Source organism: Schistocerca piceifrons, chromosome 3, assembly GCF_021461385.2.
Source record: "Schistocerca piceifrons isolate TAMUIC-IGC-003096 chromosome 3, iqSchPice1.1, whole genome shotgun sequence".
Taxonomy (NCBI): domain Eukaryota; kingdom Metazoa; phylum Arthropoda; class Insecta; order Orthoptera; family Acrididae; genus Schistocerca; species Schistocerca piceifrons.
The window spans coordinates 364,097,423-364,118,523 of record NC_060140.1 but is presented as its reverse complement, the minus strand read 5'-3'; the positions used below and the strand labels follow the sequence as shown (position 1 = coordinate 364,118,523).

Genomic DNA, 21,101 nt, shown 5'->3' with positions numbered 1-21,101 from the left:
GATTTGAAGTGGAATGATCATATAAAATTAATTGTTGGTAAGGCGGGTACCAGGTTGAGATTCATTGGGAGAGTGCTTAGAAAATGCAGTCCATCAACAAAGGAGGTGGCTTACAAAACACTCGTTCGACCTATACTTGAGTATTGCTCATCAGTGTGGGATCCGTACCAGATCGGGTTGACGGAGGAGATAGAGAAGATCCAAAGAAGAGCGGCGCGTTTCGTCACAGGGTTATTTGGTAACCGTGATAGCGTTACGGAGATGTTTAATAAACTCAAGTGGCAGACTCTGCAAGAGAGGCGCTCTGCATCGCGGTGTAGCTTGCTCGCCAGGTTTCGAGAGGGTGCGTTTCTGGATGAGGTATCGAATATATTGCTTCCCCCTACTTATACCTCCCGAGGAGATCACGAATGTAAAATTAGAGAGATTAGAGCGCGCACGGAGGCTTTCAGACAGTCGTTCTTCCCGCGAACCATACGCGACTGGAACAGGAAAGAGAGGTAATGACAGTGGCACGTAAAGTGCCCTCCGCCACACACCGTTGGGTGGCTTGCGGAGTATCAATGTAGATGTAGATGTAGATGCCAGCAAAGTCAGACCAGCAATGTGAACCTATAGCTAGGACAGCCCTGGCCAATACCTACAAGAGCACCGGCCAACTGGAAACTCACCGTAGTCTTCTGTAGAAATTTGTATCTTCTTGGGTGTGACGCCACTTTGGAATTGTGAAGCGTAGTATTTGGCTTGCTATTATTTCTTTTCATTTTCTTGTAACTTTTATCTGGTTTTGCACTACAAGAATTATTGTGTTTCTTGTTGTTCTTGAGTTTGGAAATTAGTGCACACCAAGAAGGTGTTTTAGTAAAATAAAAGGTCTTCAAACGTGATAGTTAGTTCTTTCCTGCCGACAGTGGGACACTACAAACGGAGTTGTCGACACTAGAAAAGAAGCGCCAAGTAGAAAAATCGGAACATTGTCGGTATATCGTTTGTTTCAGTTCAACAGAGGGGATACAGCAGCGGTTGCCGACAGTAACATTTGCACCGATAATACCAGCCCGCAGAGCATGGCAAGAAAATAATTTTCTCGTTTTAAGGAGTATCGTTCTGACCTTAATGACGCTGTAGGGTCAGGATCATCTTATTGTTTTGATGAATTTCACTGAAACTCATTAATCCCCAATGTTCTTAGGAGACATAATAGGTTATCGAAATTGTCTAAGAAAAATATTAACTAGTTGACAAGATGAGAGCATGGGTCAGCAGCAACCGAGGAACAGCTATCTTGCCGCTGGAATCAGCTCTTGACAGAAAAAGATGTCGAGGCCCACTATGAATTTGAGAAAGAAACCCATTTTTTATCTGCAGTATTTATGAAGAGACGTGAAAAGATATGTGTTGACGCAGGACAGCAATTATGACTTTGCACATGTAACATCTTCAGACTGTCATCCAGTTACAGAAGAAAATTCAAGAACTAAGATCAAATGAGGGAATGATATTGACTGTAATTAGAAGCGTGTTAATTATTCAAGGTAGTTGTTATTGATATTTATGGAAGATCTTAGTAATATCTGATCAGCTGCTATGAAAACTTCTATTACGGCTAAAGGTTACGGTTGTTGTCAGTCATCATCATAACGATGTGACTGTTTTCAAGATAAAGTGGGTAATGATGATTTGTGACATAGAAAGTAATAGCAATAATAATGCTTTTCAATGTTTATGAATCCAAGATATTACAGAAAATCTCTTAGTTGTGATTTCCAGTAAGTAATAATCAAAACTGATAACATTAATTAACAATTTCGCTGTAAATGATGGTCGTACAACGAGATTTTCCATGCTAACAAATGAATTTCAGATTTCGCCAAGTTGGAATTCAGGAATTATCATTCCATTTTATAAGAGAGATGACACAGAAGAAACTGAGGACTCAGAAAAGCTTCGTTCTACATCGTTTCCTCCGGTAGTTCATACGACTTGCATTACAATTATCTCCAACTTCGTACAAAGCAATTAGATTTCACGAAATCAAGAGTTCATGAAACATTTAGCTGTGACCATAACTCAAATGATTAATTGCAATCAGTGACTGAAAATGAAACATTGTTTTGAATGGGAATCAGATCTACGGAAAATTCTGGCAGATTCTCAAGTAAGAGCCTTTTATAGCGAAGATGTTAGCAGTAGAATTTCAATACAACCGGAACACTCATGGGTTCGTATTATCCTAATGTTTGGTGCTTAGCATTGTACTCACGACATCACATGAATAGGCTGCCTCGGGCAGAGAGTCATGCAATTTGGGAGATGCTTTGTCAGCAGTTATCTGACACAGTTAAGTCAAAAAATGTTCTGCCATTTCAGTAAGTATCATCACAATTTCTCACAACCTCTCATTCTGTCTCCCTCGCTTTCCCCTCTCCCTCTTACAAGTGCATGAACACAGAATCAGAAATTAATAAAGATGTTGACGGTTAGCGTATCTTACAGTATTCCCAATTCTGAAATCCCTGTATAATTTATCAAACTTATTAATCTTTGTCACCAACATTCACAAAAGCCAACAATGCTATTTACATAGTTATCTAAACTGACTGTATTATTTGTGAAAATTAGGTAAGGGTATTTTCAATACTGGTGATCATTTACGGTATTTGCACAATTAAAATGTTAGCATTATATGTGAAAACTGCACAATTTTCATCTGTAACTCACATACACAATATTTATGTCAAGTGTAACAATGTTAACTCCCCATCTAAACTATCTGTATTATTTATCAAAATGGCATTAAGACATTGACCACAATGGAGTAATGTACAAAATTTGCTCATCTAATATGATGTGTTACTTTTCAAAAGTACGTAAGATGCATCAACAGTACACACACAATGCTAAGTGTCACAATATTATTTTCACGTCTAAAGATTAACTTGAACTTCGCAGCAAGCGATGTTAGGTCTTTGAAACATGGTAGAGGGCACATTGGTTTCCCCAACATAAATATTTCCACATCGAAATCTCTCTTATTTTTGTTCAACAGCTGCACAAAACACGTTATCCAAAATAATATGCTAAGGAAACAAATCTTTGTTTAGGCCTAAGAGAACCTTTCAGCTACTTCTGCATTGCATGATTAGCATATTATTTTAGCCGCATATGTTTTTTGCTGTTGTAGAACAAAAAGACAGGCAATTTAGACGCGTAAGTAAAATTGTGGACCTTAAGTTGGGAGTCTACGGCCATATTTCAAGCATCAACTCTACCTTAACCTGTGACTTGCACTCATCCAATGGCTGACGCCCATTGTCAGGTTGTGGGACACTCACACTCACACACACACACACACACACACACACACACACACACACACACAATTACACATACTGTCAGCCTCTGACCGGAATACTAATAGAGTTGAGTTCTGAATGCGTGTTTATTTAGTTATTTAGTTAGTTTTCACAAGAGAGGTGACACACAAAAAAATGTGATCACAGAAAAACTGCAGATCTGTATTCTTTGCTAGTGTCATTTGCACGACGTTTTTAAAAATTATCTTCACCTTAGAAGAAGGAAAATTATATTCATGCAAATAGGGGAACAAGCAGGACTTAGATGTAGACATTGCACCGTTGATGGCAGAGATGTCCTTTGTTACGGTGTGAGGGGCTCTTTCTTATTGTACCATATGTGATGCTAACTTCAACCATTGCCTGTTTCCAAGTGCAGATTACAGTTAGATGTAGGAATAACATTGCGTCTCTTGACATAAGCGTTGTGTGCATGTTGCTGCACAGCTTATACTATTTTGATAAAGAATGAAGTCATTTTGGATGCGAAAATACCATACGTTCCACCAGCATTATCAAAAACGTTACGTCGTTTTGGTAAATGATACAGATATGTTAAATGTATAAATGATATTATAACATTTTTGTCTGGGCAGGTGTGTGTCTGAGTTACTCTTGAGGTTTATGTTTTTTTGAAAAACGACACAACATTTTAGGTGTGGTAATACATTAACTGCAACAAGTATTGTCTATATCTTTACATACTAAGGGGTGTTAAAAGTCTCTCCGCAGTGCCGTATGATTGTTAGCCGCGCGTGTCGTATGATTGTTGGCTTCCCTGGCTTACGTACCTTAAAGTGGACTCTGCCAGTATTCCACTGTTTCGTTTATCCTAGCCTGCGTCAGTAGTACCGATGGTGTGTGTCGTTACGTGTTGCCGTGAACGTTTAAGTTTAGCTCCTTCATTCGTTTGTTTCGTTTGTGTCACTGGTAAAATGAAGAACGTGCGTTTTTAGTCGAACAAGTGTTCAAAGCTAGCGGTAAATACACAGTTTCAGTTCTTCAAACATTTAATTCAGTTTAGCCGGAGAGAACACTGCCACATCGCGATACTGTGTGGGATTTGATTAACAAATTTCGAAGTACGGGTTCAGTGACAGATGCACTGAGAAGTGGTCGTCCTAGGGTTTTTCTGAGGACGAACTACTCGATATTTCCGATAAAATATCCATTACTCCGAACAAGTCAGTAAGAAAACTCGCCCACACAGCTGTAAGGAAAAAATTAGAACATTTCCCATATAAAGTGACAATGGTGCAAGAACTGAAAAATACTGAACATGGCTAGAGACTGTATTATTGTCAACGGTTCAAAAATTTCGTTCAACAAAATGGGAGGAATATTCCTAATGGAATCCTTTTTAACTGATGAGGCTTGGTTTCATTTATCCTGGAACATGAACTAGCGAAATTCTCGTATGTGGAGTACTGCAAGTCCATTGTGTGTTAATGAGGAACCACTTCATGTTGGGAAAATAGCAGTTTGTACTGCAATTTCTAGACGTGGGATTGTGGGTCCCATATTTTTCAACGAAACAATAAACGCTCAACGATACTGCAGTGATATTCTGTACCCATTCATAGGAGAACTTCTTTTAAGTGAAATACTGAACGGCTATATTCAACAAGATTGTTGCAACGGCGTAAACAGCTCGCGTTTAAATGTCACTGCTGGCTGATTTCTTTGGTGATCGCATAATTTCACAGAGAGTTTGGCCTCCACGATCGTCTGACCTAACAGTACCTGACTTTTTCTTCTGCGGTGCAGCGTAAGCAAGTGTCTATAAAAACCATCCAAAATCCATCGATGAATTGACAATTGCAATCTCCACGTTCACTCACTGTGTTACAGAAGAAATGTTGCAGCTTGTGTTTGGAAACATGATTAGTCGAATTGCATTGTGTATTCAACAACAGGGTGGGGGGGGGGGGGGGGGAAGACACTTTCCGCATTGACCGTGAAAATTTGTAAGTAAAAATGAATATTCAATAAATTAATAAATTGTATTTTACTGAGATTCATTTCGGTATATTGACTGAGGCATACGGCACGCACGGCTAACAATCATCCGGCACTGCGGAGAGACTTTTTGAACACCCCGTATTTATGCTAAGTGCAAACACATACCGTGTGTTTGTGTGTGTGTGTGTGTGTGTGTGTGTGTATGTGAAAGAAAGGGTGAGAGAGAGAGAGAGAGAGAGAGAGAGAGTGAGAGAGAGAGAGAAAGAGGTGGGGGTAGGGGAGGAGAGGGAAAGGTTGTGAGGAAAGGAGGTGGAAATTACTGATGGGGCAGAATTTTTCCAGGCAAAACTATCAGGTTGCTACCAAAAAACATCTCGCAAATCCTAACACTAGGCAACCAGTTCACGTGATGTCGTGGGTACAATACTGAGCACGGTCCACCTCCTTTACACGCACCGAAGAGTGTGTCAGAAGTATTATAGCCGTACATATACTATTAACGTCTTGGCTTTACAGGGGTCTTACTTAAGATTCTTTCAAATTTTACTGTGTATCTGACGCCAATACAAAATAGGTTTTCATTCACCGCCGCGGTATGCCATTAATCACTTGAACTATTCGCCCATCTAACTATTCCCTTGACTTCACAAAACCAAATTTTCCTTCTATATAGTTGTAGATAATTTTAACGAATATCGTTAAAACTACCGGAGGAAACGATGCAGAACTGCTGCTGTCCAGAGTTCACCGTTGTTTTCATGTGCTCTCTCTTATCAAACGGAATAATAATTCAAAAGTTCCAAATTCGGGAATTCGAGAATATATTGGTTTGTATTGAAACTCACATTGTGCTACGAACAACTACAGCAAAAACATTTATTAATGTTATCAGTTATGTTTGTTACATAGCGTAAAACGCAAGTAAGACATTTTCTGTAGTATCTACCAAAACTTTAACTTTGAAAACGATTATAATTGCCACTAGTTTCGATGTTATCAATTATCGTTAGCCACGGCATCTTGAAGACCATCATTTTCTTAAATATGATTGACACAATGGTAGATTGGGGATATAATTGATGTTTTCATAGCAGCTTATGGTGATTACTAAGATCTTCGATAAAAATCGATAAGCACTGTAATACCAACGAAAATAACCGACGCACTTCTAATAACAGGCAATAACATACTCACATAGGAGCGTTAGTTCTTAAATTTTCATGTCACTGGACGACTGTCTGAAAATCTTAGATATACGACGTCTTAACTACTGTTCGGTCCCTTCTCATATGTTTCGATTTCTCTTGATTAACGCTGTAGAAATATATATGTTTCGCATATTCACAATCCTCCTTTTCCCCATCTATTTTCCTCAAGAGCTGCTTCCAGCACCAATACTGCTATTCCTCTGTGCTGTGGATTCATGCTCTCATCCTGGAACTAGTAAAAGTCTACTACGTAAGCCATTTCGTACTTTAATTGTAGAGGTAACATATTATATTTCATTGCTCCACAATGCATTTACTTCTGCTTCACTCTGTTGCCATATTTAAATTCCCCATTTTTCTCTGTTACAGATGTGTCGGCGGAATCGAATGGGACCGTCACTGCTGCCCAAGTGACTAGAGATGCGGATCCCATGACTGATGCTGTCACCTTGAAGACAGCCTACACTTACAGTGCACAGTCAGCAGTAACCAGCCTGAAGCCAGAGACGGGAGCGACACACAATATTTCTGACACGGAGCTTGGCCTATTAGTGTGTCAGAACCTTCTTTTACTAGATAATTCCGTGTCCTATATAGCGAGACGGGCTCTAGCACACTATTGTAAAATTATTAATCCTACAGGTATGTACTTTCCTTGTTACACACGGATGCTGACTGTGTTGATGGCAATATTACGTGAAATAAGGTTCTTCGTAAGTGTGTAGGCTTTAGCGCCGGCGTAAGTTAACATTAAGGTTTTCAGACAAGCCGCATCTTGCTACAAAATAACTGTTGCCGGGTCAATGAGACTGACGTTTCCATCACGTGTGGTGTTACCTTTCCCTGGATCTGCACTATTACCGCATTCGAAACGTCTGTCTTATTCAAGCAGTGACAGTACATGACAGTACAGGAAGCTACACGACAATGGGTTTTATGTGTTAAATATTCATTTGGCATATGTTGATCAATAAAAACAATCGAACATCAAAATGGTTCAAATGGCTCTGAGCACTATGGGACTCAACTGCTGAGGTCATCAGTCCCCTAGAACTTAGAACAAGTTAAACCTAACTAACCTAAGGACATCACACACATCCATGCCCGAGGCAGGATTCGAACCTGCGACCGTAGCGGTCTCGCGGTTCCAGACTGCAGCGCCAGAACCGCGCGGCCACAATCGAACATCATTCGAATATTGTTTACTTAAAGTGCTGCCCTGAATATCAGGTACATTATTTCTTTATTTAGGTTTAATTGTTCAGTTTTCTTCCACTGTACTGAATGATGTTGACAAAAATGCCGTTAATTGTCAACACCTGATGCTGAGTCATACAATGTAGGGTGAATTACCTAACATTGCCGGTGGATATATTTCGTAAACCACATCAAATAATGACGAATCGATTCCACAGACCGAACGTGAGGAGAGGGGCTAGTGTAATTGGTTAATACAAACCATAAAAAAATGCACGGAAGTATGTTTTTTAACACAAACCTACGTTTTTTTAAATGGAACCACGTTAGTTTTGCTAGCACATCTGAACATATAAACAAGTACGTAATCAGTGCCGTTTGTTGCATTGTAAAATGTTAATTACATCCGGAGATATTGTAACCTAAAGTTGTCGCTTGAGTACCACTCCTCCGCTGTTCGATCGTGTATATCGGAGAGCACCGAATTACGTAGGGATCCAAAGGGAACTGTGATGGACCTTAGGTACAGAAGAGACTGGAACAGCACATTACGTCCACATGCTAACACCTTTTTATTGGTCTTTTTCACTGACGCACATGTACATTACCATGAGAGGTGAGGTACACGTTCGACGGGCGTTTCATAGGACGTGGAGGACGCATAAATTGGCCAGCCCGTTCTCCTGATCTTACACCTCTGGACTTCTTTCTGTGGGGTACGTTAAAGGAGAATGTGTACCGTGATGTGCCTACAACCCCAGAGGATATGAAACAACGTATTGTGGCAGCGTGCGGCGTCATTACACCAGATGTACTGCGGCGTGTACGACATTCATTACGCCAGAGATTCCAATTGTGTGCAGCAAATGATGGCCACCACATTGAACATCTATTGTCCTGACATGTCGGGACACACTCTATTCCACTCCGTAATTGAAAACGGAAACCACGTGTGTACGTGTACCTCACCCCTCATGGTAATGTACATGTGCGTCAGTGAAAAAAATGTATATATTACAGCTGCTGTTTCTGCCATTTAAAGGGAGACAATTATTGAAGCGTATGAAAACAGTACGAAAAAGAAAAACGTAAATTAGTGACAAACTACGGCGTGTACAGTCTTTCTTCAACATGCAAACAACGCTATGATTTTCTGATTTTGGTTCTGATATACTCGATATGCCTGCCACAATTGGACATGTTGTGGCGCAGACGAATAGCGGAACACTGCACGACCCGCAGAAGTGTCGGATAATAGACACTGTCGATGACCTCCTGCATGGCTTTTTTCAACCCATTAATGGTTTTGAGGTTATTGCTGCACACCTTGCCTTTAGTATGGCCCCACAACGAGGAGTTGCATATGTTCAGATCCGGAGAATTTGGCAGCCAATCGGGGCCGATGCGAGTCTCCTCGCTGTACCCCAGGGCCGCAAAGTGCTCCTCCAGGACGTCAAACATTCTCCTGCTTCGATGGGCTAACTTCCGTCTTGCATGACCCACATTTTGTCGAAATAAGCATAAGAGGGGGGGGGGGGGGATTAAATCATCTTCAATATCTCCACATACCGTTTGGTAGTCACCGTGTCACTAAGGAATATCGCACCGATTACTCTGTGATTGGACATAGCACACCGCACCCGTTGAGCGTGATGAGACTTCTCGGTCGCGAAATGCGGATTCTCAGTCTTGCATATACGCCAATTTCGCTCATTGACGAACCCATCCAAATGAAAGTGGGTTGCGTTGCTAAAGCAAGCCATGCATACGCATACTACTTCCCATCGTGCTCCCCAGCCAATCGTGCAGTCTGAACATCCTAACGCAAACCGTTCAGAAGTCATGACAATTTCATTTTACATAGTTCAGTGTTACCCTGCACTAAAAGAACAACGATCGTGTTTTCTATTTGTAAACTCGTGGCAGTTAGTAATTTTCATATAGCACATATCTCTTCGCCAGTAGCGCTTCTGTAAACCCAACCGCCACAGTCGTCCTTTATTTATAATGTCATAGATGATTAATTTTGGTGTGTGCGTGTAAAACTGTAGAGGACCTACATGGTGATTACAACTTACTGAAATTCCGTACATGCGACGTTAACATGACGATTCCTTTGTAATCGGGTAATGAATATGGTGATGCTCATATGTGCTACCATCTGCATATGACTTCGAAAGGACTAAAACTTCAATGTTATCTGTTAACAGTAAATTAATACGAACATTTATGGTGCAAATTGCGATGTTTTAATAATATATCAATTGTGAAATCTGCATGTCATTTACCGATACAGTTCGAAAATAGCATAGTTCATACTGAAGGAATGAAAATAAGTGTCTAGGCACACATAGAATTCTACATAACTGTCACTTTTAGTACTAAAATATTGGAGTATTGATCAATGAGGATATTTTTAAGTATTTTAAGGCTCTGAAATACATATTGCGATAGTGCATACCACAGCAGTTTGTTTCTTTAAGGAGCAATAGGTATCGTTAATAAGGGCAATCAAAATGTTGCGTAGGCAAATCTAGGATGTAGAAAGGTAAGTACAAAAAATTCTCGATACAACAAGATACAATACAAATGCACGTGGAGACGAGGAGATCAAACACTTCAAAAAAAGACGGATATAGTGTTGCACCAGTATTTTACGAATGAATCAGTATTATTTTCAAGAATACTGGGGCTTAGTGGACGTAGGAAAAATGTAATATGAAAATACACGCTTGTCAGAAGGATAAATCGACCAGTTGAGATTAAAGGCATGAACCTGAAGAGTGTAACGGGAATTTGGCTGTTATCGTTCATAACGGAAGGAACACCAAATAAAAATCATGATACTGTAAAGGAAGCAGGTGACCTAGAAAAAGTTTGGCAACGGTCAAGATGCTCCAAGAATTAAATAATAAAACGTTAGTTATTAGAGTGAGGGAAATGCAAACGCTATACAATACTTATAAAACCTAGTGGGAGGATTACGATTGGAAAAGAGATGATGAAAAGGTCACGACGTAGGGATAAAATATTTCCTCTGTTACGTTCAATCTGTATCTTACAGATGCAAATAAGGAAAGGAATCAAAGGTAAATGATTCGTAGGTTCGAAGGCAGAATTCAAAATAAAGGTGAAATCTATCAGTGGAAATTTTTCTATTATATTGCTATACTCAGTCTTTTTTTAATTAGTTGAATGTCTTCGAGTAAGACTAAAAGCCAGCACACGTGTTCCATTAATATCAATATTTATAGTGAAAGGTTTTTTTCATCATGACTAAGTTATGTACATCAGTAAGTCACTTTGTGTCTTAGGTACAGTGGTCGATGCGGAAAAGACTCTAGGAGGGGGCGATAAAAATACCTTGGGCTACTTTTACTTCTACTGTAATAAAAAATAGTCATGTCACACTCAAAGTTTAAGAAAGTTTTATTTAAACTGATTATACACATATACAAGACAATGCCATCTTACACTACAAAAGAGTTACAATTATGGTTCTCTTTCTTAAATGATTGATTCTATGCGCCTATTCTTCATGTCAAGTTGGTCAGTTACCTCGCCAATTGGACAATCAATGTCAGGTTGAGTGTTCAACGGAGCTAGGCCATTAAGTCGAACTTCCTTCATTGTCGACCTCAGCCATGTCTTTGTACGTCGCAGTGCTGAAAAACCTCTTTCTATTGTAGCAATAAATACAGGTGGACAAGCAAATATCTTGTTCAGTTTGTGCAAAGTGGGATAGTCAGATCTAGGACAGACAGGCAACGCTTGCATAACAGAATCTCGATCGTTAAGAGCCTTTATGCTCGTTTGCTTGTATTGAAGAATCTCTCCCATAGGTCTCTTTTTAATCACCAAGAGCGATTGTTCTTCTAAAAACGGTATTAGATTAAACACTGGTTCAATTTATGTGCCTGATCATTACCGTTATGTTCTAGTAGTTGTGATGGGAATAATATGTTGAATCTTAAATGATAATGCTCCATAGGAAAGTATAACTACTCGATAACTCGATCCGGTCGAGTTGAATGACGAAATAAATAAATGAATAGCGTGCGGTCTGACTGGCGAGGACGGCCGTGGGTGGCAATGCGATCGTCCCCGCATGAGGGTTGGGGGGAACCTCGCGTACCAGCCACATGTATCCGCCACTGCCTAGGTAGAACGGTTTTCATTCCATCCTGTATGGTCACTTCACTTTACTGAATGTTCTTCCAACATAACATTAAAAATATAGTAATGCATGTTCTTCGAGACAAATGCCCAGATATTTGAACCTGGATTTGTTGATAGATACAGCAACGAGTACGGCCGCCGCCACGGAAGTGATGTCTGCCCCCAAGCTTACCACAACAGCGGCCGCAGGCACATCTGAAGGACCTTTCGACACGAGTCGTGTCCCTGATGCAGAGCAAGCTGCGACGAGCTTGACGCAACAAGAGGAACCCTCTTCACACATCTCGTCCTTGACCAAACTCAGTCAATTGTGCAGACATCAGAGTGAAGTAAAGAATAAAATGTTTGGACCATTTTTACCGGGGCTCTGCAAGCACGTCGCTGAACCAGGTAGAAACGTTGCCCTACGAGATTAATGTTAATATTAACAGAGATGAATACTTCTTATTGAATTATTAGGATGGAACATTAGTTTTTAGTGTCATTGTTTCGCTTGTTGGATTATGATTGCTACGCTATTATTAATCGATTATTACATCTTATTTGTAGTTAACTGTTGCTACTGAGTTTACACATTGTCATTTTCTCATTTGGAGATTGTGAATGGTGTCGCAGTGGCCCCTTTCCAGTTAGAGGGTCCGCACAATAAACATGCAAGGTTGGCTGCCGACCTCCTTTCAGTAGTTCATATCAAAGCATCGCCAGTGAATGTAAACCTCAAGAGACCTTTCGCATAAACAGGGCACTATTGCATGAAAGCCTTGTGATAGAGATCCTACAACTGAAACTAATGTGACTAAGTGTAGCACTCCAACAAATCAGTGTTATAAGCATGCCAGCGAATTCAGACCAGCACTGTGTACCTATAGCTACGACAGCTCTGGCCAATACCTACGCGAGCACCGGCCCACTAGAAGCTCGCCGTAGTCTTCTCTAGAAATTAGTATCTCCTTGGGTGTAACGCCACTTTGGAACAGTGTAGCGTAGTATTGTCCTTGTTATTATTTCTTTTCATTGTCTTTTATCTTTTATCTGGTTTTGCAATACAAGAATTATTGTGTTTCTTGTTGTTCTTGAGATTGGAAATTAGTGCCCGCCAAGTAGGCGTTTTAGCTAAATAAAGTCTGTTCAAACTTGATCGTTAGTTCTTTCCTGAACACAGTAGGACACTACCAACGGAGTTGTGGACGCTAGAAAGGAAGCGCCAATTAGAAAAATCGGAATATTTTCGGCAAATTCTTTGTTTTAGTCCAACAGAGGGGCTACAGCAGCGATGGCAAACAGAAACATTTGCACCCATAATACCAGCCCGCAGAGCATGGCAAGAAAATAGTTTTCTCGTTTTAGGGAGGGTCATTCTGACCTTAGTGACTCTATAGGGTCAGGATCATCTTATTGTTTTACTGAGTGTCACTGAAACTCATTAATTCCCAATGATCTTAGCAGACATAATAGGTTATCGAAATTGTTCAAATGTGTGGAAATCTTATGGAACTTAACTGATAAGCTCATCAGTCCCTAATCTTACACACTATTTAACCTAGATCATCCCAAGGAGAAACACACACACCCATGCCCGAGGGAGGACTCGAACCTACTCCGGGACCAGCCGCTCAGTCCATGATTGCAGCGCCCTAGACCGCTCGGCTAATACCACGCGGCTATACAATTTGTCTAAGAAAAACTTTAACTAGTTGACAGGATGAGAGCATGGGTCAGCAGCACTATCTTGCCGCTAGAAGCAGCTCTTGCCAGGAAAAGACGTCGAGGCCCACTATGAATCTGAGAAACAAATGCATTTTTTATCTGCAGTATTTATGAAGAGACGTGAGAAGATATGTGGTGACGCAGGACAGCAATTATGACGTTGCACATGTAAGATTTTCAGACTCTTATCCAGTTACAGAAGAAAATTTAAGAACTAAGATACAATGGGGGTATGATATTGACTGTCACTAGATGTGTGTGAATTATTTAAGGTAGTCGTTATTGATATTTATGCAAGATCGTAGTAATCTCCCATCAACTGCAATGAAAACTTCTATTTCGGCTAAAGGTTACGGTTGTTGTCAGTCATCACCATAACGATGTGACTGTTTTCAAGATAAAGTAGCTAATGATGATTTGTGACATAGAAACTAATAGCAGTAATAACGCATTATGATTCCAAGATATTACAGAAAATCTCTTACTTGTGATTGGCTGTAAGTAATAATCAAAACTGATAACATTAATAAACAATTTCGCTGTAAATGATGGTCGGACAACGAGATTTTCCATGCAAACAAATCTATTTCCGATTTCCCAAAGTTGGAATTTTGGAATCATCTTTCCATTTGATAAGAGAGATGACACAGAAACCAATGAGGACTCAAAGGCTTCGTTCTACATCGTTTCCGCCGATAGTTCTTACGACATGCATTATAATTATCTCCAACTTCGTACAAAAACAATTAGATTTCATGAAATCAAGATTTCATGCCACATTTAACTGTGGCCATAGCACGACTGATAAGTTGCAACCCGGGACTGAATATGAAACTTTGTTTTCAATGAGAATCAGATGTACAGAAAATTCTGGGAGATTCTCAAGTAAGAGCCCTTTATAGCGAGGATGTTGGTAGTAGAACTACAATACTTCTGGCACACTCTTGGGTGCGTATTAACCTAATGTTTGGTGCTTAGCACTGTACTCACGACATCACATGAACTGGCTGCCTTGGCAGAGAGGCGTGCGAGTTCGGAGATAATTTGTCAGCAGCCATCTGACACAGCTGAGTCAAAAAATGTTCTGCCATGTCAGTAAATTTCATCACAGTTTCTCCCAACCTGTCATTCTGTCTCTCTCTCTCTTTCCTCCCTCCCTCTTACAAGTGCATGAACACAGAATCTGATATTAATAAAGATGTTGACAGTAAGCGTATCTTACAGTATTCCCAATTCTGAAATCTCTGTATTATTTATCAAACATATTAAATTTGTCAGCAACACTCACAAGCACAACAGTGTTATTTCCATAGTTATCTAAACTGTCTGTATTATTTGTGAACATTAGCTAAGGGTATTTTCAATACTGGTGTGCATTTACGGTATTAGCACAACTAAAATGTTAGCATTACATGTGAAAACTGCACAATTTTCATCAGTAACTCACATACACAATATTTATGTCAAGAGTTACAATGTTAAGTCCACATCTAAGCTATCTGTATTATTTATCAAAATTACGTTAAGACATTGATCATACTGAAGTAATGTACAAAATTTGCTCATCTAATTTAATGTGTATTTTTCAAAAGTACGTAAGTTACATCAACAGTACACACACAATGTTAAGTGTCACAATATTAATTTCACGTGTAAAGATTATCTTGAACTTCGCAGGAAGCGATGTTGGATATTTGAAACATGGTAGAGGCCACATTTGTTTCCCCAACACAAATATTTCCACATCGAAATCGCTTTTAATATTGCTCAATAGCTGCACAAAACACGTTATCCAAAATAATATGCTAAGGAAACAAATCTTCGTTTAGGCGTAAGAGGACCTTCCAGCTACTTCTGCACTGCTTGATTAACGTATTATTTTAGTCGCATATGCTTTGTACTCTTATAGAAAAATAAGAAAGGCAATTGAGACGAGTAAATAATGTTTTGGACCTTAAGTTGGGAGTCAACCATCATGTTTCAAGCATTAACTCTACCTCAACCTGTGACTTGCACGATGATTGCAATCATCCACTGGCTTACGCCCATTGTCAGGTTATGGGACACACACTGACTCTCTCTCTCACACACACACACAGACACACACACACACAAACACACACACACACACATACACACACACACTGTCAGCTTCTGACCGGAATAGTAATTGAGTGGCGTTCTGAATGCGTGTTTGTTTAGTTATTTAGTTAGTTTTCACAAGAGAGATGACACACAAAAAACTGTGATCACAGAAAAACTGCAGATCTGTATCCTTTGCTACTGTCATTTGCACGACATTATTAAACATTATCTTCAACATAGAAGAAGGAAAATTATATTTCATGAAAGTAGGGGAACAAGCAGGATTTAGATGTAGCCATTGCACAGTTGATGGCAGAGATGTCCTTTGTTTACGGGAGGGGGGAGGGGGGGTTTATTTCTTGTACCAGTTGTGACGCTAACTTCAACCATTGCCTGTTTCCAAGTGCAGATTTTAGATGTGGAAGTAAGATTGTGACTCTTGACATAAGCGTTGTGTATATGTTTCAGCAAAGCTTATACATTCTTGATAAATAATGAAGACATTTAGGACGCGGAAATACCATACGTTACACCAGTATCATCAAAAAATTTACATAGTTACGGTAAATCATACAGATATTCTAAGTGGAGAAATGATAGTAAGATATTTTTGTCTGCGCAGGTATGTGTCTGAGTTGCTCTAGAGGTTTATGTATTTTTGAAAAATGATACAGCTTTTTAGGGGTGGAAATACATTCTATTCAACAATTATTTTCTATTTCTTTACATACTATGGGGTGTTCAAAAAGTCTCTCCGCAGTGCCGTGTGATTGTTAGTCGCGCGTGCCGTATGTTTGTTAGCCTGAGCTGGGTTACTTACCTTCAAGTGGACTGTTCCAACATTCTACTGTTTCATTTATCCCAGCCAGTGTCAGTAGTACCGTTGGTGTGTGTCGTTACGTGTTGTCGTTAACGTTTAAGTTTAGTTCCTTCGTTTTGTTTCGTTTGTGACACTGGTAAAATGAAGAACGTGTGTTTTTAGTCGAACAAATGTTCAAAGCTAGAGGTATATACATAGTTTCAGTTAGTCGAACATTTATTTCAGTTTTCCTGGAGACAACACTCCCACATTGCGATACTGTGCGAGATTTGATTAACGGGTTCCCTGAAAGATGCACCGAGAAGTGGTCGTCCTAGGGTTTTTCTGAGGATAAACAACTCGATATTTACGATAAAATATCCATGACTTCGAACAAGTCAGTAAGAAAACTCGCCCACACAGCTGTAAGGAAAAAATTAGAACTTTTCCCATATAAAGTGACAGTCGTGCAACAACTGAAAAATACTGATCATGGCAAGAGACTGCATTATTGCCAATGGTTCAAAAATTTCGTTCAACAAAATGGGTTCAATATTCCTAATTAAACTTTTTTAACGAATGAGGCGTGGTTTCATTTATCCTTTTACATGAACTCGCTAAATTCTCGTATGTGGAGTATTGAAAATCCATTATGTATGAATGAGGAACCACTTCACTCTGTGAAAATAGGAGTTTGGATTGCATACGTCACGCGCGGCTAACAATCGTACGGCACTGCGGAGAGACTCTTTCAACACCCCGTATTTATGCTCAGTGCAAACACGCACCGTGTGTTTGTGTGTATGTGTGTGTGTGTGTGTGTGTTTGTGTATGTGTATGTGTGTGTGTATGTGTGAATGTGAAAGAGAGGGAGAGGGAGGCAGAGAGAGAGAGGGGGAGAGAGAGAGTGAGAGAGGGGGGGGGGGGAGTGGTATTAGAGGGACAGGTTGTGAGGAAAGGAGGTGGAAATTACAGATGGTGAAGAATTTTTCCTGCCAAAAAAACATCTCGCAAATCGTAACACTAGGCAACCAGTTCACGTGATGTCGTGGGTACAGTACTGAGCACGGTCCACCTCCTTCATGCACCGATGAGTGTGTCAGAAGTATAGTTGTCGTACAGGTACTACTAACGTCTTGGCTATGCAGTGGTCTTACTTAAGAATTTGTCAAATTTGACTGTGCATCTGAGTCCAGTTCAAAATAGGTTTTTTATTCTCATTCGCGGGATTCGATTAATCAACTGAATTATACGCACATCTAACTGTTCCCTTGACGTCAAAAAACCAAATTTTCCTTCTATGAAGTTGGAGAAAATTTCAACGAATGTCGTGAAAACCACCGGAGGAAAGGATGCAGAACTGCATCTGTCCAGAGTTCACCGTTGTTTTCGTGTGATCTCTCTTATCAAACGGAATAATTATTCCAAAGTTCCAAATCCGTGTATTCGAGAATATAGTGTTTGTACTGAAACTCACATTGTGCTAAGAAAATCTACAGCAAAAACACTCATTAAAGTTTTCAGTTATGTTTGTTACTTAGCGTGAAACGCAAGTAAGATATTTTCTGTAATATCTAGCAAAACTTTAACTTCATTATTATTGCCACTAGTATCGATGTTATCAATTATAGTTAGCCACTGCATCTTGAAGAACACTACTTTCTTGATGATAATTCACACAGTCGTAACTTGTGGCCATAATAGATGTTTCTATAGCAGCTTATGATGATTACTACGATCATCGGCAAACATCGATCAGCAGTGAAACACCAACGAAGATAATTGACACGCTTCTAATAACAGGCAATAACATATTCACATAGGATCATTACTTCTTAAATATTCATGCGTATGTGGATGACTGTCTGAATATCTTACAAAAATGACGTCTTAACTGCTGTTCGGTGCCTTCTCATATCTTTCGATATCTCTTGATTAATTCCGAAACCTCCTTTTCTCCATCTTTTTTCCTCAAGAGCTACTTCCAGCACCTATACTGCTATTCCTCTGTGCTGTGGATTCATGCTCTCATCCTGGAACTAGTAAAAGTCTAGTACGTACACCATTTCGTACTTTAATTGTAAAGGTAACATTTATTATTTCATTGCAGCACAATGCTTTTACTTCTGCTTCACTCTCTTGTTATATTTAAATTCTTCATTTTTCTCTCCTTTAGACAAAGATATGTCGGCGGAATCGAATGGGACCGTTACTACTGCCCAAGTGACTAAAGATGCGGATCCCATAACTGAAGCTGTGACCTTGAAGACAGCCTACATTCACAGTGCACAGTCAGTAGTAACCAGCCTGAAGCCAGAGATGGGCACTGCATACAATATTTCTAACACGGAGCTTGGCGTATTAGTGTGTGAGAACCTTCATTTAATAGATAATTCCGTGTCCTTTCTAGCAAGACGGACTCTAGGACTGTACTGTAAAATTATGAATCTTACAGGTAAGTACTTTCCTTGTTGCACACAGATGCTGACTGTGTTGATGGCAAAATCACGTGAAATAAGGTTGTTCCTATGTGTATAGGCTTTAGCGCCGGCGTAAGTTAACATTAAGGTTTTGAGACAAGCCGCATCTTGCTAAAAAATAACTGCCGAACTGCCGCCGGGTCAATGAGAATGACGTTGCGATCACGTGTGGTGTTACTTTTCTCTGGATCTCCACTGTTACCGCATTCGAAACGTCTTTCTTATTCAACCAGTGACAGTACATGACAGTATAGGGAGATACACGACAATGGGTTTGCTTGTGTCAAATATTCATTTGGCATGTATTGACAAATAAAAAAAATCTAATACCTTGAATATCAGGTACATTATTTCTTTCTTTAGGTTTAATTGTTCAGTTTTCTTCCGCTATACTGAATGATGTTGACAAAATACTGGATGCCGTTAACTGTCAGCACCTGGTGCTGAGTCATGCAAACTGGTGGTATCAAGTGAAATACAGCTGTAAACGCTACGGCGGTACCAGGTGAAATACAGTTGTACACGCTACGACTTTAAATGTTTCCGCTATGTATACATTTTACAGCTGCTCTTTCTGCGATTTAAAGGGAGACAGTTATTGAAGAGTATGAAAACAATACGGAAAATAAAAAACGTAAATTAGTGACATACTACGACGTGTACAAACTTTCTTCAACATGCAAACGACACTGCGATTTTCTGATTTTGGTTATGACGTGATCGATATGCCTGCCATAATTGGACATGATGTGGCGCAGACGAATAGTGGAACTCTCCACGATCCGCCGCAGTGTCAGATAATGGACGCTGTCGATGACCTCTTGAATGGCTTTTTTAAACCCAGCAATGGTTTGAGGTTATTGCTGTACACCTTGTCCTTAATATAGCCCTACAACAAGGAGTTGCATATGCTCAGATCCGGAAAATTTGGCAGCCAATCGCGGCCCGTGGCAGTGTACTCAGGGTATCCCAGGTCCGCAAAGTGCTCCTCCAGGACATCAAACATTCTCCTGTTTCGATGGGCTCAAATTCCGTATTGCATGAACCACATTTTGTCGAAATAAGGATAAGGGGGGAGGGGGAATGAAATCATCTACAAAATCTCCACGTACCGTACGTAAGTCACCGTGCCATTAAGGAATATCGCACCGATTATTCTGTGATTGGACATAGCACACCGCACCCATTGAGAGTGAAGAGACTTTTCAGTTGCGAAATGCGGATTCTCAGTCTTCGAAATGCGCCAATTTCGCTTATTGACGAACCCATCCAAATGAAAGTGGGTTGCGTCGCTAAAGCAAGCCATGCATACGCATACTACTTCCCATCGTGCTCCCCAGCCAATCGTGCAGTCTGAACGTCCTAACGCAAACCGTTCAAAAGTCATGACAATTTTATTTTATATAGTTCAGTGTCACCATGCACTAAAAGAACAACGATCGTGTTTTCTATTTGTAAACTCGTGGCAGTTAGTAATGTTCATATAGCAAATATCTCTTTGCGACTAGCGCTTCTGGAAATCTAAACGCCACACTCGTCATTTATTTATAATGTCATAGTACAATAATCTTAGAGAGTGTGTGAGTAAAACTGTAGAGGACCTACATGGTGGTTGCAACTTACTGAAATTCCATACATGCGACGCTAACATGATTACCCCTTTGTAGTCAGGTAATGTATATGGGGATGCTCATATGTGCTACAATATGCATCTAATGTCGAAAGGACTGAAACTTTAATGGTATCTATTAACAGTAAATTTATACGAACAATTATGGTGCAAATTGCGATGTTTTAAATATATATCAATTGTGAAATTCGCATCTCAATTGCAGATACAGTTCCAAAATAGCAATAGTCCATACAGAAGGAATGAGAATAAGTGTCAAGACACACATAGCATTCTACGTAGCTGTCACTGTCAGTAATAAAATCTTGGGGTATTGAGCAATGAGGATATTTTTAAGTACTTTAAGGCTCTGGAATACTAATTGCGATAGTTCATACCACAGCAGTTTGTTTCTTTAAGGAGCAAATGCATCGTTAGTAAGGGCTATCACAATGTTGCGTAGGTAAATCTAGGATATAGAAAGGTACGTACAAAAAATTCTCGATACTACAAGATATA

General features: G+C 39.8%; 1 protein-coding gene across 7 annotated transcripts in view; it reads left to right on the top strand.

Annotated features, from left to right (window-relative positions):
• LOC124787635 overlaps positions 1 to 21,101 on the top strand; it is a 190,387-nt gene that overhangs the window by 87,166 nt on the left and 82,120 nt on the right. For 4 of the 7 annotated variants that reach the window (XM_047254406.1, XM_047254407.1, XM_047254403.1 and 1 more), the window contains 3 exons: positions 6,896 to 7,168; positions 12,020 to 12,292; positions 18,670 to 18,948. In XM_047254406.1, the coding sequence (XP_047110362.1) occupies positions 6,896 to 7,168; positions 12,020 to 12,292; positions 18,670 to 18,948 (825 nt within the window). The remainder of the gene's footprint in view (positions 1 to 6,895; positions 7,169 to 12,019; positions 12,293 to 18,669; positions 18,949 to 21,101) is intronic. The other 3 variants (XM_047254405.1, XM_047254408.1, XM_047254409.1) reach the window with 3 other exon arrangements.